Consider the following 26,102-nt stretch of genomic DNA (forward strand, 5'->3'; position numbering starts at 1 on the left):
CGTCAAAGTTAATAATGAGAACCCCAAGGACTTTTTTGAAGCATACATTTGTCTTTTTTTATACAAAGCTTTTTGCCATTTTCATACATGTATTATTGTAAACATAATATCAACAAACAAAAGCAATATCAACAACAATCGTTACATAATCAACACATTTTCACCTCGATGAACATACGAATATTAAAAATAGTATACGAATGACAAAACTCTTAAAACAGATATAAGGTGGCATGCAGACTATTTTTCCATTTACATGTTGCTGTACGTATTGTGCTGTTTCGTACTGTTCTGGCAATTGGTCACTTGCCTTAAATAAAGGACCAACTAATTGTATATAATGAGAATGCAATACTGCTCCAGCAGCTGGAGTTTCACTTCTTTAAATTACATTGACCTCAACGATGGGATCATGTTCACATATATTACAGATATAAACGAGTGTGAAGATAACACGTCGAATGCATGCAGTCAAACGTGTTCAAATACACTTGGGGATTACACTTGCGCGTGCAATACGGGCTTCAAACTGGCAAACGACCGTCGCTCTTGTGAAGGTATGTATAAATTATACAGCAACTTTTATCTTCGTTTATTACTATGTTTCAATCGATATTGTTTAAGATTTCAACTTAAGACATTAACAATTAGATAGTATTTTATGTTATATGAAATTGATATGAATTTTGAAATTTTAGAAATTTTCATTTTTACTACAATCTAGCATGATATATTTTACTCTGAAGCTAATGATAACAAATTGTCGTTTCACTGTGTGTAATACATGACAAATGGAAACGGTTATAAATTTCAAATTCAATCTTATATTGGTTTGTACTTACATGTTTTATTTAAAAGCTTAACGAATACAAGTTGTACAGATAGAAAATTTTCATTTCAGTATGTGATTCTTTCCACTATGGTGTCAACTGCTCTACCGCGTGTGACTGCGGTGTGGGAGCAGAAAGGTGTGACAGCGTGACAGGATGCGTATGCAAGCAAGGCTGGAGTGGCGCAAAATGCACCATCGATCAAGATGAGTGCGCGGATCTAAACAGATGTCCGGGTAGTAACAAGATGTGCACTAACACGCCCGGCTCGTACCTGTGTAGCTGCAAGACCGGGTTTAAAGAAGAGAATGCAATCTGCGTTGGTATGTTGTCGATGCTCACTGAACAAATGAAATGGTTCACTATTTTTGTTAACACATATTTAGTTATTAAACAAAGCCTTGACAATTTTTCAGACATATATTAACATATTTCTTTTTTTTAATATGATTTGTTTATCAAGAAAACCTTTTGTTTAAAATCCTATTTTGCTAATCAGTAACAGTGTTATTTTTATCGCTTCAGATATTAACGAATGTGTGGAGTCTAATGATTGTAAGCAGATTTGCACGAACACACCGGGCAGCTACGAGTGTAGTTGTAATGCAGGTTACGTGCAAAATGGCAAAGAGTGCACAGGTAGACATTGTTGTAAAACTAAATTCTATAATGATATTCATATGATTGGTCCTAATTATTAACTCCTTGCGTTTTACCAATTATGGTATTGTTATTCATGGATATCCTTTTTATGTATTATACTGGATACTATTTTCTTTGACCAAAACAAAGAATATTTGACAATTTTTTGTTTTAATAATTATAACGGCAATAAAACGAATTACAGTATACACTAAAGCCTTTTCGATTGATTTATCTGGGCTCAACAACTGTATATATATATAATTCATAAATTATGATTCATAGTTTTTTCTCAATTTATGTTTGGTAAACAAAATGTTGAATTCGCATAAAGATTTTGATAAAAAACTATGAATTGTCCAGCATTAAACTTTTACAGACATAAATGAGTGCACAAACGGACAGGCTAAATGTACTCAGGTGTGCACAAACACTGATGGCGGCTTCCGTTGCTCGTGCAATGAATTTTACATGCTTGGCGACGATAAAAAGACTTGCTTACGTGAGTATCAAAATAGGTTTGCTGAGTTTCAATTTAACTGCCTCAATGTTTAATTGTTTTCCTTATGATTCATGATGTGCATCCATGCAGTATCGAAACACGGAAAATGAAACAAGTGATATATGAAATATTAATTGTTTTATAAATTGTGTTGATAGGTAAATGGTATGTATGCTGATTATCAATATTTGGTTTTGACAATAGGTAGTTCAATCATTGGATGTATTGCTGTACAAAATGAATTATTTACTCGATTTGTTTTTCAAAATACAAACTCGGAACATACGAAAGATAAATGTAAAGACGTTACATGTAGAATAAATCTGATGCATACGCTATTCTGCTGGCTCATGTTATGATTAAAATGTTAAGAACTGTAGCAAAAATATTTTTTTGTATGTAAAAGTGTATCATGTTTATTTTATTTTTCCAGCGCAGCAAAATTGTTCCACATCAAACTATTGTACAAATGGTGTTTGCGCCTTGATAAATACCAACCAAACATGTACATGCAATTCAGGCTTTAAGTTCAAGACAGGGAGCGTAACTGAATGCGAAGGTAATCATGTTTACTTAATACAACTTTTTAATTGACCATCAGTTAACTTGCTATAATCAATAACGCCCAAAGATTTGTACATTTATAATCAAGGAGAACGTAAAATAATTGTTGGTGTTTCCTTTTTTCAGCTACAAAACATTTATCTTTCTGTAACGACATAAGAACTTTCAGTTTGTTTAACTATTTACTCATACTGTTTATGAGATATGGTTTTTAAAAACAACTCTTTAAAAATGTATGCACATGAAATACATGAGTTTTGCTAAACGTTTCGTTTTGTTAGTTAATTATGTTATGATAATTCTCATTATATACATTGCCATGATTGGGGAGCAAAACTGTATCAACAATTTCATCAAATGTTCGATGTTATTATTCCATAAATGAATGATTGTTTGTTTATCTACAGACATTAAAGAATGTTCCACAAATCCCTGCTCGCAATCATGCTTTGAAAAAGAGGGCAGCTATGAATGCGCGTGTAACCTGACGGGTTATACGTTGGATAAAGATCAGAAGACTTGTATTGGTATGCATCTCAACAACTTTATTTATCATATACGCGTTCATGATTATTGTCATCGTATACATGTATATCAAAATCTTAAATTCAAATATTCTATTTTACATTTGTGTTAAACACAAAAGAACGGTATTTAAAATTAAGTGTCTATTTAATATAATCAACTAACACGTTTTTAATCGATTACTTAAAAATTACAAACCCACTTCATAAAAGTTAAAAATAAAAGTTTTGTGTATAGTATTATATCATCATTATCATAACCGTGCAATTATAACGTTGTTCTTGCATCAAAATACGTGTACATTCTGCCTTTCAGAATGTCCCGCTCGAAACTACGGTGCAAATTGCACTTCTGTATGTTCATGCAATGAAACGAACACGTTGTCATGTGCATTTGACACTGGTAACTGTACGTGTAAGGCAGGCTGGAATGGCACCAATTGTGATCAAGACCAAAACGAGTGTAGCATAGACCCATGTTCTGAAAATTCTACATGCACAAACACGCCCGGGTCGTACGTTTGTAACTGCAATACGGGCTATATTAAATCTGGAGATGGGACATGTCAAGGTAAATTGAAATTATTTTGATAAAGTAAATGAACATTTCTGTGTTTATGTTTCTTGAATGTCGATAGAATGTGATTGATACTCAATTGCCTTCAAAGTCGGTTTATAGTCGACGTTAACTCGCCGATTAACATAGTTATCCAATTTAATAAGGTGGTTGGTCAGTATACAGTTTTTATTGCTTGAACGACTTTTGAAAATGCAAATTATTTAATCTGCCAATAGTTTCAGTTGAACCGAATTAGTAAAAAATCGAGAACTAAATTGAATCGGTAAACCTTAAAATAGGTAAGTCAGCATATTTGTACAACTTTTATTTTTACTTGTGAATCGCAGTTTGTCCATCATGGAAATATGGCGTCGGATGCGCGACTGACTGTGGGTGTAACACAGCCAACTCGCTTAGTTGCTCAAACACTAATGGAACATGTACCTGCAAAGATGGATGGCAAGGAAACAACTGCACCACGGACGTCGATGAATGTGCATCGAACACAACCATTTGCGGTGACTCTTTGAAGACTTGCAAGAACGAGCTTGGGTCCTATACATGCGAGTGTCGTAATGGTTATACATTGCTAGCCAGTGTATGTACAGGTACGCTATTCACTATTGTCACTATTGTTTCACTAATATATTAAATGCATTACCCATGTTTTTGATTTGTTACATGTTGTAACTGCATAAACAGTTTTTTCTTGTAACCACATACACCAATCAAATACGGCGGCCTGGTAATTTAAAAATGCAATTTATAAACTAAGTCGATGCATTAATTCTTCCGTGTATAATCATTTAGAAAATGTAGGTGCTGACAAACAGCTTCTTATTTTCTCGAAACAATTTGTACCGACAGTTGTTTAATAAAAATGAACTTTAATTTCAATCCGCATAATTTGATTACATGGTCCATGCATATACAGATGTCGGGTTGCTTATAACGATTGGTATGTTCTTTCGTTCTTTCGTTCTTACGAGGATGACCCAATGCTCTCATTTTGAACATAATATACTGTTACACTCAACTTTAATTAACTCAAAAGTACGCGTTTCGCCTAACATAAATTCCACTCGCTGCAAATTTGTTATATTTAAAAGAAAGAAAAGGCTTTAACCGGGGCCATATGCGTTTATTCAACGCAGCATCGTGTTTAACGTGCGGTTTAAAACCTCGTTGAATGGGCGATGAATAAATAGCAAAAACGCTCCCAAATATATACTGTGCGGCATAATGTACGTTGAATGTTTATCATAATTTGACTATTCTTATTTGAATAAATGAAGCGCATTTTGAAATGCCCATATAAGCGTTGATGTCTGGTAAAATTTACAGATAAAAACGAGTGTTTGGAAGCTACCCATAATTGCACTCAGAAGTGTACAAACAATCCTGGGGGATTTGAATGTGGATGCAACCCTGGCTACAGTGGTACAGGAAATAATTGCGTTGGTATGTTAAGTTATGTTATACTATTAGACCAAAGATTTTGATAAACACGTCTTATTTTGAAATTCGTCTTGCATACTCGAGCCTTTTGTCAAAATCAATAAATGAAAAAATATGTAATGATAAATGTTTAAAATTATACATGGAAGAGATATATAATAATTGAGAAATACTAACTATGCGAAAATAAGATATGATAGCATGCTTTTTGTTTTAAACCAGCTTGCGTGGATGGCAATTGGGGTGAACAGTGTAATAGGAGTTGTGAATGCGTAGCTAACAACACACAAACCCACTGTGACAAAGTCACCGGTGGTTGCACCTGCAAGACTGGGTGGAAGGGAACCACGTGTGGTGAGGATCGAGATGAATGCACAGAAGGGACCCACGCCTGTCGACCAAATTCCACGTGTGCCAATAATAACGGATCATTCACCTGTCCATGCAACATCGGATATACAGATGAAGCCGGTGTATGCACAGGTAAGCACGCGTCATACTTATATGCACAGTAACAATTGTGAATGAAGATTAATATCTACATAACATACCTGTATTCAACTGGGTAAGTCAGTGTTTCATTAAACACCGTTTTTCATTGTTAATACATGCAAGAGTTTTTGTTATTTGATTCGTTGAACTTTCATTTCAAACAGATTTAAAATAAATGACAACTAACATATCCAGTTGTATCTTTATTAGAAAGTTTCGGTTATATTATTTTAATGCACCAGCGGATATACTAATGTATTTGCATGTAAACACGTGGCATAATTATTTGATATTAATGTTCGATACTCACAACTGTCAAACCATAGCACGCTGCATCAACACGCATCGCTCGTTTACATGCCTATTTGAGACAGGTTAAAAAGCTTTTAATAATGTTCATAAGTTATTACTGTTGCAATATTCATATATTTGTAATACGTATAAATCTTGTGAATTCCAACTGTTCCGGCGGACATTTATTACCACTAATTCCATGACTGTTTTATGACAACCACAACACAGAAGGTGTGCGCGTTAGTCTATCGATCAATTGGTTCGCAGGTTTTTAGGTTTACATTGTTTTCGGATTATCACTGAAATAGCCTAACATTTTACTTTTAGGCTTGTCATGTATAACAGTATTTAGTACGGGTCGCGTTTGGTTATGGATTCAAGCCAATAAATGGTGTTATAGTTATTGCATTTTATCGATCATAATCCTAAAAACAATGTTTTCCTTGCATTTTCTATAAGAAAAACATAACGTAGTCCAGTTCTTTTTTTCATAGATGCAGCAGAATAAAATGCATAGAAATTTCTTTTGTTGTTACAATCTTAATAATTATAGGTATATGCGATATATCAACCCAGATTCTCAAAAAAAGTTCTTAACCTAAGAAATCTTCGATTAATTCATGATTATAATGTGTGTAAATACATAGAAAATCAATCTGCGATGAATTCATGATTATAATTTGTGTAGATACGTAGAAATAAAAGAAAATAATTCAAGTACAACTGCACTGATATTGCATTTTAGTGTCCCCTACAGATGTAACCGGAGGGGACCTATGGTTTGCGCTCTGTCTGTCAGTCTGTCTGTCAGTCAGTCACACTTTTCTGGATCCTGCGATAACTTTCAAAGTTCTTCTTTTTTCATGAAACTTGAAACATGGACAGATGGCAATATGAAGATTATGCACGTCAATTCATTTTGTTCCTACGTCAAGAATTCTGGTTGCAATGGCAACAAATATATATATATATTTACTGACACTGGTGGATATTCACCTGTAGGGGACCATATTGCTTGGCAATCTCTTGTTTATTATTGTAAATGTTTGATGTCATTATTTTATTTTATTTGTTTCAGCATGCAGCAACAATAAATATGGGAATGGCTGTAACACGCCGTGTAACTGCAACACCACCAACGCGTTGGTGTCAACGCAGACTTGCAATCATGTGAATGGCACGTGCTTGTGCAATGACCAATGGGAAGGTGCGACATGTGAAGCCGATGTAGACGAATGCAAGCTGGGTACTCACAACTGTCGACAAAATACCACGTGTGCCAACAATAACGGATCATTCACCTGTCAATGCAACATCGGATATATTGATGTTTCCGGTATATGCGAAGGTAAGCCCGTGTCATACTTATAGTATATACTCAATAACAATAACAACTTTAAATGAAGATTAACATAAACATTACATACACTCATTCAACTGTGTAAATCAGTGTTTTATAAAACACCGTTTTTCATTGTTTATAAGTGCAAGAGTATGTGTCTACATTACATACATTCACACAACTCGGTAATTCCATGTTTTATTAAACACCGTTTTTCATTGTTCAGAAGTGCAAGTGTATTTTGTTATTTGATTCGTTGAATATGCATTTGAAAGGTATTTATAAGAAATGACAACGGACAAAAGACGCCGAATGCTTATTAGAAATAACCGGTTATATAATGTCAATGCACTAGCGTATATACTAATTCATTTGCATGTACACACGTGTTATAATTATCGGATAAGAAAGTTAGGTACTCACAACTGTCAAACCATAGCACACTGCAGCAACACGCATGGCTCGTTTACCTGCCTATATGAGGCAGTCGAAACACTTTAATAATGTCCATAAGGTAATACTGTTGCAATATTCATAAATTTGTAAAACATATATATCTTGTGAATTCCTGCTGTTCCGGTGGACATTAATTACCACTAATTTCGTGATTGTTATCCACCGCCATAGGCGGAGGGATATTGTTTTGGCGTTGTCCGTCCGTCCTTCCGTCTTTCCGTCCGTCCGTCCGTCCGTCCGGAGCCATATCTTGGAAGTGCTTTGGCGGATTTCATTGAAACTTGGTATGTGTATATATATGGATAATAGGATGATGCACGCAAAATGGCAGTGTACACAATCTATAAAAACAGAGTAATGGCCCATTGTATCTGGAAAAATGCTTTTTTTGTGAGTCCGGAGCCATATCTTGGAAGTGCTTTGGCGGATTTAATTGAAACTTGGTATAATTGTCCAGCAGCATATTAGCGGGGGATATCAATTCAACGAATTTGCTTGTTTTCTTACAACCACCAGACAAAAGGTTTTTAGGTTTACATTGTTTCCGGAAAACCACTGAATTAGCTTTACATTTGATTTTAAGACTTGTCATGAATAACATTATTTAGTAATGGTCGCGTTATGTTGTTGTTGCAAGCCAATAAATCGTGTTGTGGTATTGCATTTTATCGAGCTTAATCCGTAAAGCTATGTTTTCGTAGCATTTTCTATCAGAAAGACATACGGTAGTCTAGTTCGTTTTGTTACATAGATGCAACAGAATAACATGCATATATATTTCTTTTGTTGTTACAAACTACATAATTCTGGGTTTACGCGCTATATCCATCCATATTCTGATAAAAGAGTTATTTAAGTAAGAAATATTCGATGAATTCATGAGTATAATGTGTGTAGATACGTAGAAAATCAATCTCCGATACTTTCATGATTATAATTGTTGTAGATACGTAGAAATAAAAGAAAAAAATCAAGTACAACTGCACTGATATTGCATTTTATTTGTTATTGTAAATATTTGATGCCTTTATTTTATTCAATTTGTCTTAGCATGTAGCAACAATAAATATGGGAATGGCTGTAATACGCCGTGTAACTGCAACACCACCAACGCGTTGGTTTCAACGCAGACTTGCAATCATGTGAATGGCACGTGCTTGTGCAATGCCCAATGGGAAGGTGCGACATGTGAAGCCGATGTAGACGAATGCAAGATTGGTACTCACAACTGTCGACAAAATTCCACGTGTGCCAATAATAACGGATCATTCACCTGTCCATGCAACATCGGATATACTGATGTTTCCGGTGTATGCGAGGGTAAGCCCGTGTCATACTTATAGTATATGCACAATAACAATTTCAAATGAACATTAACATCTACATAACATACATTCATACAACTGGGTAATTCCATGTTTTATTAAACACCGTTTTTCATTGTTCAGAAGTGCAAGTGTATTTTGTTATTTGATTCTTTGAACTTGCATTTGAAAGAGATTTAAAATAAATGACAACGGAGAAATGACGTTCCTTGCATATTAGAAGTTACCGGTAATATAATGTTAATGCACCGGCGAACATGCTTATCTAAACACGTGTTATAATTATCTGATATGAGTGTTTGGTACTCACAACTGCCAAACCATTGCATACCGCAGCAACACGCATAGCTCGTATGGCGCCTTTATGAGGCAGACTTAACACTTTTTACAATTTTCATAAGGTTATTCTGTTGCAATATTCATATATTTGTAATACATATAAATCTTGTGAATTCCTTCGGTTCCGGGGGCATTTATTACCACTAATTCCGTGATTGGTTTATGACAGCCACCACACAGAAGGTGTTCGAGTTTGTCTGTCGATCAATTGGTTCGCAGGTTTTAAGGTTTACCTTGTTTAAGATCATCACTGAAATAGTTTAACATTTTATTTTTAGGCTTGTTATATATAATATTATTAAGTACAGGTCGCGTTTTGATATTGATGCAAGATCAAAATCGTTTTGTAGTAATCGAATTGTGTCGGCCTTAATCCATAAATCCATGTTTTCCTAGCATTTTCTGTAAGAAAGACATAGGACGTAGTCTAGTTCTTTTTGTAATATAGATGCAGCAAAATAAAATTCGTATACATTTCTTTTGTTGTTACAAACTACATAATTTTAGGGATACGCGCTATATCCATCCAGAATCTCATAAAAAGTTCCTTACTTAAGAAATCTCCGATGAATTCATGATTATAATTTTTCTAGATACTTAGAAAATCAAAGAAAATAATTTAAGTACAATTTTACTATTATTGCATTTTATTTGTTATTGTAAATATATAATGTCATTATTTAATTTAATTTGTTTCAGCATGTAGCAACAATAAATACGGAAATGGGTGTAACACGCCGTGTAACTGCAACACCACCAACGCGTTGGTTTCAACGCAGACTTGCAATCACGTGAATGGCACGTGCTTGTGCAATGCCCAATGGGAAGGTGCGACGTGTGAAGCTGATGTAGATGAATGCAAGCTTGGTACTCACAACTGTCGACAAAATACCACGTGTGTCAATAATAACGGATCATTCACCTGTCAATGCGACGACGGATATACTGATGTTTCCGGTGTATGCACAGGTAACCATGCGTCATACTTATAGTGTATGTTCAATGACAATTGCCAATGAAGATGGACATCTAAATAACATTCATTCATTAAACTGGGTAATTCAGTGTGTTGTTGTCCCCTACCGGTTTGACCGGAGGGGTCTTGTGATTTGCGCTCTGTGCGACTGTCTGTGAGTCTGTGAGTCTGTCAACTTTTCTGGATCCTGCGATAACTTTAACAGCTCTTCATATTTTTTCATGAAACTTGAAAGATAGATAGATGGCAATATGGACTTTATTCTCGTTGTTTTGTTTGTTCCTACGTCAAACATTCTGGTTGCTATAGCAACAAATAGACTAGAAATGTATTTGCATGTAAACACGTGTCATAATTATTTGATATTAATGTTCGATACTCACAACTGTCAAACCATAGCACGCTGCATCAACACGCATCGCTCGTTTACATGCCTATTTGAGACAGGTTAAAAAGCTTTTAATAATGTTCATAAGTTATTACTGTTGCAATATTCATATATTTGTAATACGTATAAATCTTGTGAATTCCAACTGTTCCGGCGGACATTTATTACCACTAATTCCATGACTGTTTTATGACAACCACAACACAGAAGGTGTGCGCGTTAGTCTATCGATCAATTGGTTCGCAGGTTTTTAGGTTTACATTGTTTTCGGATTATCACTGAAATAGCCTAACATTTTACTTTTAGGCTTGTCATGTATAACAGTATTTAGTACGGGTCGCGTTTGGTTATGGATTCAAGCCAATAAATGGTGTTATAGTTATTGCATTTTATCGATCATAATCCTAAAAACAATGTTTTCCTTGCATTTTCTATAAGAAAAACATAACGTAGTCCAGTTCTTTTTTTCATAGATGCAGCAGAATAAAATGCATAGAAATTTCTTTTGTTGTTACAATCTTAATAATTATAGGTATATGCGATATATCAACCCAGATTCTCAAAAAAAGTTCTTAACCTAAGAAATCTTCGATTAATTCATGATTATAATGTGTGTAAATACATAGAAAATCAATCTGCGATGAATTCATGATTATAATTTGTGTAGATACGTAGAAATAAAAGAAAATAATTCAAGTACAACTGCACTGATATTGCATTTTAGTGTCCCCTACAGATGTAACCGGAGGGGACCTATGGTTTGCGCTCTGTCTGTCAGTCTGTCTGTCAGTCAGTCACACTTTTCTGGATCCTGCGATAACTTTCAAAGTTCTTCTTTTTTCATGAAACTTGAAACATGGACAGATGGCAATATGAAGATTATGCACGTCAATTCATTTTGTTCCTACGTCAAGAATTCTGGTTGCAATGGCAACAAATATATTTATATATTTACTGACACTGGTGGATATTCACCTGTAGGGGACCATATTGCTTGGAAATCTCTTGTTTATTATTGTAAATGTTTGATGTCATTATTTTATTTTATTTGTTTCAGCATGCAGCAACAATAAATATGGGAATGGCTGTAACACGCCGTGTAACTGCAACACCACCAACGCGTTGGTGTCAACGCAGACTTGCAATCATGTGAATGGCACGTGCTTGTGCAATGACCAATGGGAAGGTGCGACATGTGAAGCCGATGTAGACGAATGCAAGCTGGGTACTCACAACTGTCGACAAAATACCACGTGTGCCAACAATAACGGATCATTCACCTGTCAATGCAACATCGGATATATTGATGTTTCCGGTATATGCGAAGGTAAGCATGTGTCATACTTATAGTATATACTCAATAACAATAACAACTTTAAATGAAGATTAACATAAACATTACATACACTAATTCAACTGTGTAAATCAGTGTTTTATAAAACACCGTTTTTCATTGTTTATAAGTGCAAGAGTATGTGTGTACATAACATACATTCACACAACTCGGTAATTCCATGTTTTATTAAACACCGTTTTTCATTGTTCAGAAGTGCAAGTGTATTTTGTTATTTGATTCGTTGAATATGCATTTGAAAGGTATTTATAAGAAATGACAACGGACAAAAGACGCCGAATGCTTATTAGAAATAACCGGTTATATAATGTCAATGCACTAGCGTATATACTAATTCATTTGCATGTACACACGTGTTATAATTATCGGATAAGAAAGTTAGGTACTCACAACTGTCAAACCATAGCACACTGCAGCAACACGCATGGCTCGTTTACCTGCCTATATGAGGCAGTCGAAACACTTTAATAATGTCCATAAGGTAATACTGTTGCAATATTCATAAATTTGTAAAACATATATATCTTGTGAATTCCTGCTGCTCCGGTGGACATTAATTACCACTAATTTCGTGATTGTTATCCACCGCCATAGGCGGAGGGATATTGTTTTGGCGTTGTCCGTCCGTCCTTCCGTCTTTCCGTCAGTCCGTCCGTCCGTCCGTCCGTCCGGAGCCATATCTTGGAAGTGCTTTGGCGGATTTCATTGAAACTTGGTATGTGTATATATATGGATAATAGGATGATGCACGCAAAATGGCAGTGTACACAATCTATAAAAACAGAGTAATGGCCCATTGTATCTGGAAAAATGCTTTTTTTGTGAGTCCGGAGCCATATCTTGGAAGTGCTTTGGCGGATTTAATTGAAACTTGGTATGATTGTCCAGAAGCATATTAGCGGGGGATATCAATTCAACGAATTTGCTTGTTTTCTTACAACCACCAGACAAAAGGTTTTTAGGTTTACATTGTTTCCGGAAAACCACTGAATTAGCTTTACATTTGATTTTAAGACTTGTCATGAATAACATTATTTAGTAATGGTCGCGTTATGTTGTTGTTGCAAGCCAATAAATCGTGTTGTGGTATTGCATTTTATCGAGCTTAATCCGTAAAGCTATGTTTTCGTAGCTTTTTCTATCAGAAAGACATACGGTAGTCTAGTTCGTTTTGTTACATAGATGCAACAGAATAACATGCATATATATTTCTTTTGTTGTTACAAACTACATAATTCTGGGTTTACGCGCTATATCCATCCATATTCTGATAAAAGAGTTATTTAAGTAAGAAATATTCGATGAATTCATGAGTATAATGTGTGTAGATACGTAGAAAATCAATCTCCGATACTTTCATGATTATAATTGTTGTAGATACGTAGAAATAAAAGAAAAAAATCAAGTACAACTGCACTGATATTGCATTTTATTTGTTATTGTAAATATTTGATGCCTTTATTTTATTCAATTTGTCTTAGCATGTAGCAACAATAAATATGGGAATGGCTGTAATACGCCGTGTAACTGCAACACCACCAACGCGTTGGTTTCAACGCAGACTTGCAATCATGTGAATGGCACGTGCTTGTGCAATGCCCAATGGGAAGGTGCGACATGTGAAGCCGATGTAGACGAATGCAAGATTGGTACTCACAACTGTCGACAAAATTCCACGTGTGCCAATAATAACGGATCATTCACCTGTCCATGCAACATCGGATATACTGATGTTTCCGGTGTATGCGAGGGTAAGCCCGTGTCATACTTATAGTATATGCACAATAACAATTTCAAATGAACATTAACATCTACATAACATACATTCATACAACTGGGTAATTCCATGTTTTATTAAACACCGTTTTTCATTGTTCAGAAGTGCAAGTGTATTTTGTTATTTGATTCTTTGAACTTGCATTTGAAAGAGATTTAAAATAAATGACAACGGAGAAATGACGTTCCTTGCATATTAGAAGTTACCGGTAATATAATGTTAATGCACCGGCGAACATGCTTATCTAAACACGTGTTATAATTATCTGATATGAGTGTTTGGTACTCACAACTGCCAAACCATTGCATACCGCAGCAACACGCATAGCTCGTATGGCGCCTTTATGAGGCAGACTTAACACTTTTTACAATTTTCATAAGGTTATTCTGTTGCAATATTCATATATTTGTAATACATATAAATCTTGTGAATTCCTTCGGTTCCGGGGGCATTTATTACCACTAATTCCGTGATTGGTTTATGACAGCCACCACACAGAAGGTGTTCGAGTTTGTCTGTCGATCAATTGGTTCGCAGGTTTTAAGGTTTACCTTGTTTAAGATCATCACTGAAATAGTTTAACATTTTATTTTTAGGCTTGTTATATATAACATTATTAAGTACAGGTCGCGTTTTGATATTGATGCAAGATCAAAATCGTTTTGTAGTAATCGAATTGTGTCGGCCTTAATCCATAAATCCATGTTTTCCTAGCATTTTCTGTAAGAAAGACATAGAACGTAGTCTAGTTCTTTTTGTAATATAGATGCAGCAAAATAAAATTCGTATACATTTCTTTTGTTGTTACAAACTACATAATTTTAGGGATACGCGCTATATCCATCCAGAATCTCATAAAAAGTTCCTTACTTAAGAAATCTCCGATGAATTCATGATTATAATTTTTCTAGATACTTAGAAAATCAAAGAAAATAATTTAAGTACAATTTTACTATTATTGCATTTTATTTGTTATTGTAAATATATAATGTCATTACACTTCAACACCGTTATTTCGAAGTCGTCGGGACCGTTAAAAAAACTTCGGATTAACGATAATTCGAAATAAACATTTGAAAGAAGACTTATTTGATTCCTTTAAAATAAAACGTTGTGGAATTCGCATGGTTCGGTTACATGCTTACTTAAAAACGTAAACTAGTCAGATAGCTATAGATTTCTACTCGTAACAAACGGGGGAATAAAACGATTCTTTTTCTTGTTTTTATTTTTCTCTTATTACAGAACATATAAAATAAAACGAATAACACAAATTATCAGACATACATACATATGAATACATTTTTCGGAAATGAATTAACCTTTTTTTTTAAATAATACGCGATGTCTCTCTGAACATCGGCGTTCGCGCAGACGACAGGGGTGTAATTATCGGCTTTTGACGCTCGACGACAAAGGTGTGAAATTACGCTCAGTATTTTGCAGTTTTGACTTCGAATTAATGATTGATAATTAGGTGCGAATTATAGTGTTGGGACCGACAGAATCACTTCGAATTAACGATTTCTTCGGTTTAACGAAGTTCGGATTAACAATGAAATTTTACATTTAACAAACAAGAATCAAAATCGACACCGAAAAATACTTCGAAATAACGGTGACTTCAGATTATCGGTGTTCGAAATAACGGTATTGAAGTGTATTTAATTTAATTTGTTTCAGCATGTAGCAAAAATAAATACGGAAATGGCTGTAACACGCCGTGTAACTGCAACACCACCAACGCGTTGGTTTCAACGCAGACTTGCAATCACGTGAATGGCACGTGCTTGTGCAATGCCCAATGGGAAGGTGCGACGTGTGACACCGATGTAGACGAATGCCAGCTCGGAACTCACAATTGTAGCGCCAACCTCGAAAAGTTCTGTCACAACACCAACGGAGGGTTTGAATGCTCGTGTCTGATAGGATTCATTGAAAGAAATGGATCATGCGTTCAGGACGGTAAGAATATTTTAAATCAGTTTAATGATATTCGTGATTTGATAATGATATTGATAATGAATATTATTGTGAAGATTGTACTTATATATTATATTCCCTCTGTCAATATTGATACTGATACGGATTGCCATTTTGAAACTATGTTTTAACTAAGTTTGACTGACCTTATCTTTATATCGTAAAATAGTATGAAGTAGTTTAACTGGTATTTGAACTTAGTAGTTTAATCTATTTGTTTCAGCCTCAACGACAACTACGTTAGCCCCGCAACGTAAGTAGTTATTAATTTTCTCTAAATTACGTTAAGTTCTTAAAGGGTAGGCGAATAAGTTTTTTGATAATTCAGTAATTCTATGCAAAGTTTCATCATTTTTCATGAATACAATTATGGCGACATCTGCACAATAGTAATTTCGCATAAAAAGTGTTATTTGACGTATCCACTACGGAGGAGTAAAACAATAAGATATCTAGACTTTTCGTTCTTTCCACGGTGAATATCTAAAATAAATGCACGCTTTTTGCATTTTCTTTGTTTATCAGAGGATCGCGTTGATATTTCCATCACGATTGCTATTCCTAAAGACATGGTCAGCAAGTTGAACTTTTCTGTGAAGGCGACGTTCGAGCAGTGGGCGGATATATTGTCTACTTTCGTAAGTCCCACGTGTTGTTTACTAAACGTTATTTCTTTTCACCTTTCCGTGCATGTTTAACAATTAATTTCATTATTGGTCCGTAAAGTCCTAAGACGTTGTTTACGTCAAACACCGTTGCATAATTTCGAATGATTCTTTGTATGGTTTACAGTTAATTATAATATAAAGCTGTTATTTCTGTGTATTATAATAACTTTCTTATTTGTGTAATGTTTATTTGTTACAGATTACTGCCCAGTATGCGAATATGGGTAGCAAACTGAAGAAGGTTATAGTTAATCGTATCTCAATGTAAGTCGCTCAGTAACGTTAAAGATTTATAGCATATTAAAGAACGTCGGCACTAAACGGCTAACCAAATGTAATGGTACACACAAGTGTGCTCGATTTTACTTAATTAAAGTACCATTTAAAATTCGATCGTTTGGTAAAGTAAGAATCGTCATAAATCTAAAATTTGCATAGACGCAAAAACACAACACTTTACAGACCAGCGATACAACAAACTCACTTTAACTCTACGAGGATGATGAAAGCATTACACATTTTTGTATGATATTTTCAGTGGCAGTGTGATTGTTTACGCCACTATTTTCATGGACGATGGCCAAGAAGCTTTACAGCTGTTCACACAAGCAACGCAGAGCTTGAACAATGCAAAACTGAATTGGAACAACGTGCAATATAACGCGAGTGTTGCGGCAGTTGGCGGAGTTATATGTAAGATTGCCTTTACACCTGACTAACCACTTAACGTTGCACTAGCGGAGTTTTTAAGCAAATTCTGGTAACTCGTTCTAATGTTGCTAAGCGCATGACGACATAAAATTCTACAAACATTTTTTGGATTTCAATATTTCCTATCGAAATTATTACAAAAAACAGGTCTATAAGATTCTGTTGCATTTACGTTCTATTGATTGTCAAAAAATCGCGTTATTGTCAAGTTTTATTTTAATGATACCCTTTTGTATCCTACTGTTGTCAATTTAAGTTGATGCCACAAAACCATTGAATGATCAATTGTGTGATATTTACTTGAGTGTTCGCGGACAATGTCCTAACAACTACGCATGCGTGGTGGTGGATGAGAATCCTTCCTGCGAGTGAGTAGATTTTTATATTAATAAAAATAAATGAAAATGAATTCTAATTTTTATTTAAAACAGTGTGGAGATTCAAAAAAAATATTTGTAAGATTAGACGAGTTATAAGTCTGTGTTAATTTAATTAAGAATATTGATTTATCTTATGACCAGGAATTTAAGTTTAGAAGACTCGTGGATGTTATGCTAAATTATATAATGTTAAATGTATGTTATTTGTTACCTGTCATTGTAACTGAAGGATACTACAGGTTTACCCCCGGTCCGTCGCTTTTGCATGGGTCCGTTAGTGCCCCTGTCCTTCTGTCCTTCTGAATCCGAATTATACTATTACTAAAAATTATGTTGATGAAACTTGGTATGTGGATAAGGCCATAAAGGTTTAATTAACATTATTTACGTTTGAGTATGGTTGTCATGGCTACGTATGTAATTAAAAGCAAGGATTTGATTCTGCAAAAACTCGAAAAGTATTCCAGTTAAGTTGATGAAATTAAGGTAGTTGAGAGCGGGCCATATGGGGAATATGCATATTATTTCAGTTTTATATTTCGTCAGACAAAACTTGCGGTTGCTTTAGTAACGGATGCTCTGGTTACGGAAATGAAAGAACGACTTAAGCATGACTCCCGCGAAATCTTAACAAAATCGTTCTCCTAGTTGATAAACTGTGTATATTTCAATAAAGCGCCATATGGTGAAAATGCAGCCATGGAGAATATGCAAATTATTAACGTTTGAATTCGTCAGACAAAAAATGCATGTTTGTTTTCCAGAATTGCATGGCAGCTATATCCCTTATAATGAAACACTAACTTCGGAATCCTCACACAACTTAAAAATATCACTGCTAGATTTATTATGTCCATGTTATCTTATTATTTCTGCGTCAACTTTAAACCGGAAGAGGTATTCTGTTAGTAGGGGATTGCTGTTTGTGGGGGATTGCTCTTAGTAGGGGATTGCTGTTTTTAGGGGATTGCTGTTTGTAGGGAACTGCTGTTTAAAGGATATTGCAGTTTGTTTTAGTTGAAAAAAACACTTGTTACGTTTGTTTGCAGGCCTGTCAAGACGGAGGACGATTTAGGGCTGGTTTTAGGGCTTGGTATTGGTATTCCGCTATTTTTGATCGCGGTTCTGGTTGTGGCCATAATCATCATTTATGCTGTGAAAAACCGCAGAAGGAAGTTTTCAACTGAATATGACAGGTACAGAAAAGCATTTAGAATATACGAAAAAAAACATAATTGCCTGCTTTGCTGCAACACCGTGGCGTATTTCATTTTGCCTTATCTTATGTAAATGCACATTCCAAATACGCAAAGCATTTAAGGTGGTTTGAAGTGAAGGAATCGACGTCAAGCAAGTTAACTGCTTGATATGGCAATTACGAAACATAACTGGTTAAACAAGCCGTTTTCTGCAGCTTCAAACACAAATAAAAGATGTTTCAATTATGCTTCTGTTCCACGTGTTAGGGACTCGTTCAACAATGGTTTCTTCACGCATGGAATGCCTGTGAAAATCGATACATGGGGCCGAAACGACCCTATGTACAAGCAGCACAGCCGCCAATGGGACTCCTCGTCCTCCTCTACCTTTTCCGATGAAGACCGGAAGAAGCGCCGAAATAGAGACGTTGATTATGCGAACCAGGAACGCTATGGTACGTACCTTGCGCAATAATGCGAGTTCTGTGATGACAGTATAAAGACACAGGTTTTTCGGAACCGTAAACGTCAATAATCGAAACCCGTGGTTGATAGCTCCGACCATTAAAATCATACTTGTTTAATTTTCATGTCTGGTGGCTCAGTTTAACAGTAAAAACACATCCGCTTACTTGGAAGTATGAAACCATGATCACATTTCATCATCATTTGTATCTTTCACATTTTCATAGCTACCACATCCGTGACCACCACGGTCATAATAAGTGTAATCCGCATCATAGCTGTCGTCATGAACAGGCTATAATTATAAAGGTTTTACATGTTATACTTTAACCCATACATGGTACTGCATAAATTGCTTATACATGATGAATGATTGAATTCATTTGTGTTTAACCCATTTAAGCCTAGCGTCTAAAAAAGGCCTTTGCAAACAGCGTATACCCATAATGCGGCGTCTCATTAGGGTCTGCGCTGTTTGCTTAAAGGAATTTCTGTAAGAAATATTCTAAATATAGAAATAAATATAATAAACATCCCTAATTTTGGAAATAAATTGATCCAATTTAGAAGGATGGGAGAGTCCACTAGGCATAAATGGGTTAAAGAATACACAGATGACGCATATCTAGCGTTGAATATGGTTCTAAATACTAAATGGAATGCACGAGTATTGCTTTTCTGTGACAACTAAAACTCTAATGTTTAGCTTTAGTATAAAAGTCGAGTACAAATCTTACAGTGTTAAAGTTTATGCACCTTATAATTTCTTGAAATCTCTTGCGGTTTCGGATTGTAAAATATACATATTTGTCAGAACTATGGTTTCCTTTTTAAAACTGTATACAGTATTGCCCCCATGAAAGAAAGGAACGTTTGTAACTCTTTTGTTTAGCAACTGATATTTGCTATCAATTTAAATAAACGTGTTAATTTATTTTTCATTGTAAAATTCAAACGTTTGTTTGTATGTTTCAGTTTACGATAACCAACAACCTTCAAATTTCTCATGGGACTTCTTGTACAATTACATATCTCCGAACGAACCAGTAAGTAACGTACCTTATTTGTATATACATGTATACCAACACACCGTATTCTTATAGCAAAAGCATGCTCATCCCTGCTTAAGGTTTATATGGTAAAGGTTAATTATGACTTTCTAACAAATAATTGACTTTATGCAACAAGTTGATTTCTGTCAATAATAGGGAAAAGTAATATTTGTGGGTGCATATTTACATGATATATTACAATGATGTGTATAATGTTATTGTGACTATAATGCTATTATGAATGTACCCTATTCGAAACACAAATTATTAGACTGTCCAAATAAAAGGCCGATATTCCGTTATATATTAATATTTTAAGCAAAAGTCCTATTTGTAAGGAATTTTAACCAAGAATGTTGAATATGCCAGAATCTATTTTGGAATTATAACGTAACAAGATAGCTGATCATTTAAAAATCAGTACATTCAATCATATTTACAAACTTGACTGATGATTGTAACTTAAATTAAGGACAGTATGTTGATAAAAAGAAATAACTTACAACCTTTCGTTATTTCACTCTCTAGTATTAACCTGTTTTTATTTTACAGTATCACATACAGAGACCACTTACCGATAGGAGACCACATCCTATATATGAGGTATGTACTGAAATAAAAAGTCTATCTCGAAAGTACAAAGATGCGTCCCTTTTGAGATGCATTTATCTCAAAAGAACAGAGATGTGTCTCTTTTGAGATGAATTGATCCCAAAAGTACAGAGATATGTCCCTTTTTAGATTAATAAATTGAAAAAGAACAGTGATGTGTCCCTTTGTCCCTTCTTAAAAGCATTGTTCTCAAAAGTACAGAGATGTTTCTCTTTTGAGATGCATTCATCGAGCAAAATGCAGAGATCAGATGTGTCCATTTTAAGATGCATTACCACTTTCAGCAAAATTAATTGCTTATTGTAAATTTTGTTTTTGAAGTTATGACGTGCTTTACACGAAACAATATACAAATATTTCACCGCCTTTCAGTTCGTCAAAGATTGTCGAATGATTTCTAGTTAATTCATGGGGTTGTGTATAAAAGAATACACGTATCTTCACAAAAATATCTAAACGACATTTTTATATTTTGATTCATATCCAAAATAAAATGCCTTTGACATTGAATAATAGTTATAATATGTCTAATCTGTAACTGCTTTAGGAATATTTTCGTAACACGCAGTTTCGCACCGTAGGGCTTATCCTATTTAGAAGCGTAATAATCAATATAGTTATGCTTTTTCCGGACCAGTTAGCTCAACTGGTAGAGCGCATGTCGCTTAAATTGAAAATGAAATTCTTGGTCATTCCTAACTCATTCTCCTCACTACCTCAGTCATAAGTATGTGCAATTACTACTGATCAACAAGCTTACCCGAATTAAATTGTACATTCACAGACCAACGGTTTCACACATTTTAAGGTAGCACACCTGTTATGATTTCCCGCGATTTCTCTGAAGATTAAAGAGCCTTTGTGAAGTTGTCGTGGCCGGGTGGTTAAGGCGATAGACTAGAAATAATTTGGGATCTTCCCGCGCATGTTCAAATCCTGCATACAGCGCATACTTTTTGCGACGCGTTTTATTTCTTTTCTAACGTAATTTGATTTAATATAGCATATAAGCTATGTTTTTGTTATATAGTATTCCGGTTTTCCAGCAATAACACAAACATTACAATAACTGCCTGTATAAACCAATCTTTGGGTGATTTACTGCTGAAAATACGAATCATGCATGTTGCATTTTTATTATTCTTCAAAAAGTAAACGGTAAATCTGTCTATTTCTTGGCATTTTTTCTGTATATAGTGTATCTATAAAAACTAAGTTCAAAATATTACTGAAATGATATTATTTTGAATTTAATGACACTTCGTTTTTAACCAACCCAATTTCTAATTGGCTGAAACCACTTACATTTCATGGTGCTCTTCCATATATAACAAGTTACAACAATTAAATGTCTGTAAAAGAATACTTGTTTCATCTTGTTTAAACTTTAAACACCTTTACTGCATCTGTAAACACCAACTGCATGCCCATATTCGGAAATCTGGATGAATAATGGAACTTATAAACTGGAAAAAAGCCGAGCGTGGGGGTGAATTAAAAAAAAAATCATTATATATTTTAAAAAGCACGGAAAGCCTACCTAAAAATTTGCATGTAGTTCAGTGAAATGATGCTGATTAAGAAAATAATACATTATATTATATTTGGAAAGGTGCCCATTACAGGTGCGCTACCTTAAAGCTGTTGAATACGCTTAAAAATCAATGGTTTTTCCAATTAATTTACAACATGTCATTTGGTTTGTTTATTGTAAGAATGTCCCGAGAAGTTAATTGAGATTGTAATGTTGTTATACGCACATGTGTTCAAGTCTTTATCTTGATTGTATTTATACTTGCAGGGCACGAAGATGTGATAAAGACTTTGTAAGTACTGTGCTGTTTAATGTAATACCATGCGGACGTTCGTCTCAATACGTTATTTTTCACATATATATTTTATTCAATCAGTACAATTACATGCCACATATTAGTAATTGAAGTAACGTTATATGTAGACTTACACATTCTGGTTGTTGTATTGTGTTTTGATTTCGGCTTTGATGTTAATTTACACCAATTGCATAGTTAAATTTAAAGATAAATAAATATTTAAAAAAAATAATTTAAAAGCATAGCATTGCGTCAATACACATTTTCTTGAATATATTATATATTAACATAGTTAGTATAAAATCCATCACGAGAAAAGAGTTCTAACCTGAATTTTTGTTATATTTTAAGATATTGCGACAATCAACACATATGCTGCCATGCCCACCTTCTTCAAAAGTAATGGATCGTCATTGTATGGTTCCAATCCAAAAAATAATATTTCATTGGGACATAAATCTGTGTTCAAAACATTGATGGCCCATGTTGAAATATGTGAAATTGAAAATAATTGACGAATAAACACGATTTGACCAACGTTTTGATGAAAATGTACAACTGAAGTTCTGTTGATGAAAAGGAAACACGTATATGTTTGTTTAACATTTGTTCTATTACCCCATCTAAACAATCAAAATAATGTATATATTTCACTTCGTATGTGATATCTGAGATATAACTTTGCTTTTGTACATATCAAACATACGGTGCTCAACAATTTTTTTAGTGTATACTATTTTCTGTATCAACGACATTTAAATTTTGAATTCGATAGTTTCTGGTTATGAACGGTTGCGTTTGCTACGTGGAACACACTATTCATTGAAAGTGGATGCACGGCGGATTCAAGTTTTTGTTTAAAAAATGTGACAGTTGACTTGAATTAACCTCATAAAATAGTGTATGTTTTCGAATTCTTTTGTAATCGGAAAACAATGAAGTTTGTTGCATAATTAAAGCTTTCCGAAGCACACATATAAAATATTTGCACACATATCAAATATCTATGTATATATATATATATATACGTGTATGATTGCATTTCAAGTACATCGAAATAATTGTATCTCACCTGATTACTTGAAGAGATTGACGGTGATCATAAAGTTTTAAACCACTGATCGAAAAAAGTCACATTGTTTGGGTAGTCTGGGTATATGAGCTGCATTTTGTTATGATTTTTTTTATTGCAAAGAGATAAACGAAGCCTTTATTGGCGCATACATGTGCATTTTCTGTGTTCCAATTACGTATTTTAATGAACTATATTGAACTTATTATGATCAATGCATTATTTTTAACACATAGTTTGTTATGCAATATTAATGATTGTGTAAGGATATGAAATCCGTCTGTATTTTGTTGTTGTTATTATACTATATTGCATACAAAGGTAGAATTCATATCTGCTTTTTAATTGAGTGTACAACCAGTTATAAGAACCCAAGTAGTTTCACATGAATACTTTATTTGTCTGAATGTTAAATAGTAAAATATGCATTTTAAGTATCCCTTATTATAATCGTTGTCTTTATCACCTTATTCTTGTTCATGTAACATTAAAAATAAGCCCTTATAAATTAATCAATGTTATATCAAACGTCACCTGTTTTTAGAAGTTGTAAATATTGTTTCATGTATTCGATAGTGAACATTTTTGTTCAAACGAAGAATCATATATGTATTAATATTGCTGTTACATGTTTGTATATATTAATCTATTTGTGCTGTTATACTCATGTTCTTATTTAAGGATTATTATATATAAGTTAATATAAGATTATATTTTTGATAAAGATGAATAACATATTGCAAGTTTTATGTTGATTTTCTAATTTTGCGGGATTTCCTCCTCATGAAACCAATTACACAATAAGAATAAAGTTACAAGAGCAGATCGTGTAAATTAGATCTTGTTAAAATATATCAATTTGACAAAGTTTACATTATGTATGCATTGGCTTTTAATATTCAATTTTGAAAATGTTGCGTAAAACACAGCATTTTAAAGCCACACATCACAAAAACGCCCTAGACTATTGTTAAGAATTATTTTGTGGTAACCAGAATTGTCTATAAGAGCATCATTGAAAATGCTTCTACATGCATGTTAACAATATAACAAAGATGGACTTTAAATTAGAACACGTAGGTTGTTAATTTTATAGTTGCTAATGGTTAGAAGTTATGACATGGCATGATCTACTATGGACGACTGTTTGAAACGCAGAGTTGCACATAAGACTGTGAGTTTACAAAACATAACTCGATTCGACTGATGTCCAACATTAAATAACAAAAGGTTGGCTTATGAACATGGCTATAGATAAAGCAACACATATTATATATACATTTAAACATAAACATAATTCAGTAATTCATATGAATGTATTATATTAAATGATATGACAGTGGAATATAGAACATATAAGCACACATGTGTTGTTATCTGCCCACAGAAAACCAAAAAATAAACTAACGTTTAGTCAAAAGTCATATTAAAAACAGTAGAAGGAAAACACACACTTAGTCCATAGACCGCTTCTATGATCTATAATTGATCGATAATTTAAAAAATGTTTTAGTTGCAACGAACAAATTTTAAGTTAGTGCGTCATTTTCAAGTGCACCCACTTTTGCAGTTATTGCTTTGCCACAACCATGACGCCGTTTATAATTTTAGATGTTATATTAAATTATGCAAAAATCCCGTATTTAGAAACATGTATTTGAACTGCTTACAGGTAAGACAAACATTAAGTTAGTTAGTTACATTTGTATCAGGCCCGAAATATTTCATATTAATACTTAGAATTGAAATGCAGATTTTCATAGTTTAATGTTCAGTGGGTTATGGGGGATATAAATAATCAAACCCCTGCTCGAGGTTCGAGAATCATGTATATGAAGTCAAAACTAAAATATAGACTTACAATGGGGTGAATATGACGGTTTTCCTGCGATTGCCCAAAGGCGAAGAGGTACATGGTCAGTTATTTTCAATCTCTAAAACATGTTTTTACATGATGACCAATAAAATCTTGATAATTTCATGACTATCCTTCTGCCTGTAAATATATGTATGACATCACATTACATGGCTGGACGAACACAGGACAATGGACTGAATATCTCAACAGATGCACATCGACACATAGAAGACAAATGACATAGACACTCTTTTTTGACACATAGACATATATACAACATTTATGACCTATCTTACACAGTTCGCCCCTTGAAATAAATGTCTTCGAACGTTTAAACTTGCAATAAATAATTATATGAAGAAGAAATATTTTGCAATTACACAAATTACAAATATTATAATTAAATGTAAGGTACAACCGTATTAGGAGATCAAAATGATAATCCTGA

At 34.1% G+C, this 26,102-nt stretch overlaps 1 protein-coding gene across 1 annotated transcript in view; it reads left to right on the forward strand.

The window, feature by feature from the left end:
• LOC127859613 (fibrillin-1-like) overlaps nucleotides 1–25,158 on the forward strand; it is a 43,584-nt gene extending 18,426 nt beyond the window's left edge. Inside the window, exons 21-47 of the mRNA XM_052397115.1 lie at nucleotides 432–557; nucleotides 902–1,153; nucleotides 1,356–1,469; nucleotides 1,852–1,974; nucleotides 2,408–2,533; nucleotides 2,946–3,065; nucleotides 3,379–3,633; nucleotides 3,969–4,229; nucleotides 4,966–5,082; nucleotides 5,302–5,562; nucleotides 6,944–7,213; nucleotides 8,714–8,983; nucleotides 10,027–10,296; nucleotides 11,749–12,018; nucleotides 13,527–13,796; nucleotides 15,506–15,787; nucleotides 16,029–16,058; nucleotides 16,331–16,443; nucleotides 16,673–16,737; nucleotides 17,012–17,166; nucleotides 17,441–17,552; nucleotides 18,614–18,760; nucleotides 19,031–19,218; nucleotides 20,204–20,274; nucleotides 20,833–20,883; nucleotides 22,694–22,718; nucleotides 23,076–25,158. Of these exons, the coding sequence (XP_052253075.1) occupies nucleotides 432–557; nucleotides 902–1,153; nucleotides 1,356–1,469; nucleotides 1,852–1,974; nucleotides 2,408–2,533; nucleotides 2,946–3,065; nucleotides 3,379–3,633; nucleotides 3,969–4,229; nucleotides 4,966–5,082; nucleotides 5,302–5,562; nucleotides 6,944–7,213; nucleotides 8,714–8,983; nucleotides 10,027–10,296; nucleotides 11,749–12,018; nucleotides 13,527–13,796; nucleotides 15,506–15,787; nucleotides 16,029–16,058; nucleotides 16,331–16,443; nucleotides 16,673–16,737; nucleotides 17,012–17,166; nucleotides 17,441–17,552; nucleotides 18,614–18,760; nucleotides 19,031–19,218; nucleotides 20,204–20,274; nucleotides 20,833–20,883; nucleotides 22,694–22,708 (4,334 nt within the window). The 3' untranslated portion in view covers nucleotides 22,709–22,718; nucleotides 23,076–25,158. The remainder of the gene's footprint in view (nucleotides 1–431; nucleotides 558–901; nucleotides 1,154–1,355; nucleotides 1,470–1,851; nucleotides 1,975–2,407; nucleotides 2,534–2,945; nucleotides 3,066–3,378; nucleotides 3,634–3,968; nucleotides 4,230–4,965; nucleotides 5,083–5,301; nucleotides 5,563–6,943; nucleotides 7,214–8,713; nucleotides 8,984–10,026; nucleotides 10,297–11,748; nucleotides 12,019–13,526; nucleotides 13,797–15,505; nucleotides 15,788–16,028; nucleotides 16,059–16,330; nucleotides 16,444–16,672; nucleotides 16,738–17,011; nucleotides 17,167–17,440; nucleotides 17,553–18,613; nucleotides 18,761–19,030; nucleotides 19,219–20,203; nucleotides 20,275–20,832; nucleotides 20,884–22,693; nucleotides 22,719–23,075) is intronic.
• The last annotated feature ends 944 nt before the right edge of the window (nucleotides 25,159–26,102 follow it).

The sequence above is a fragment of the Dreissena polymorpha genome, chromosome 15 (assembly GCF_020536995.1).
Source record: "Dreissena polymorpha isolate Duluth1 chromosome 15, UMN_Dpol_1.0, whole genome shotgun sequence".
NCBI lineage: Eukaryota > Metazoa > Mollusca > Bivalvia > Myida > Dreissenidae > Dreissena > Dreissena polymorpha.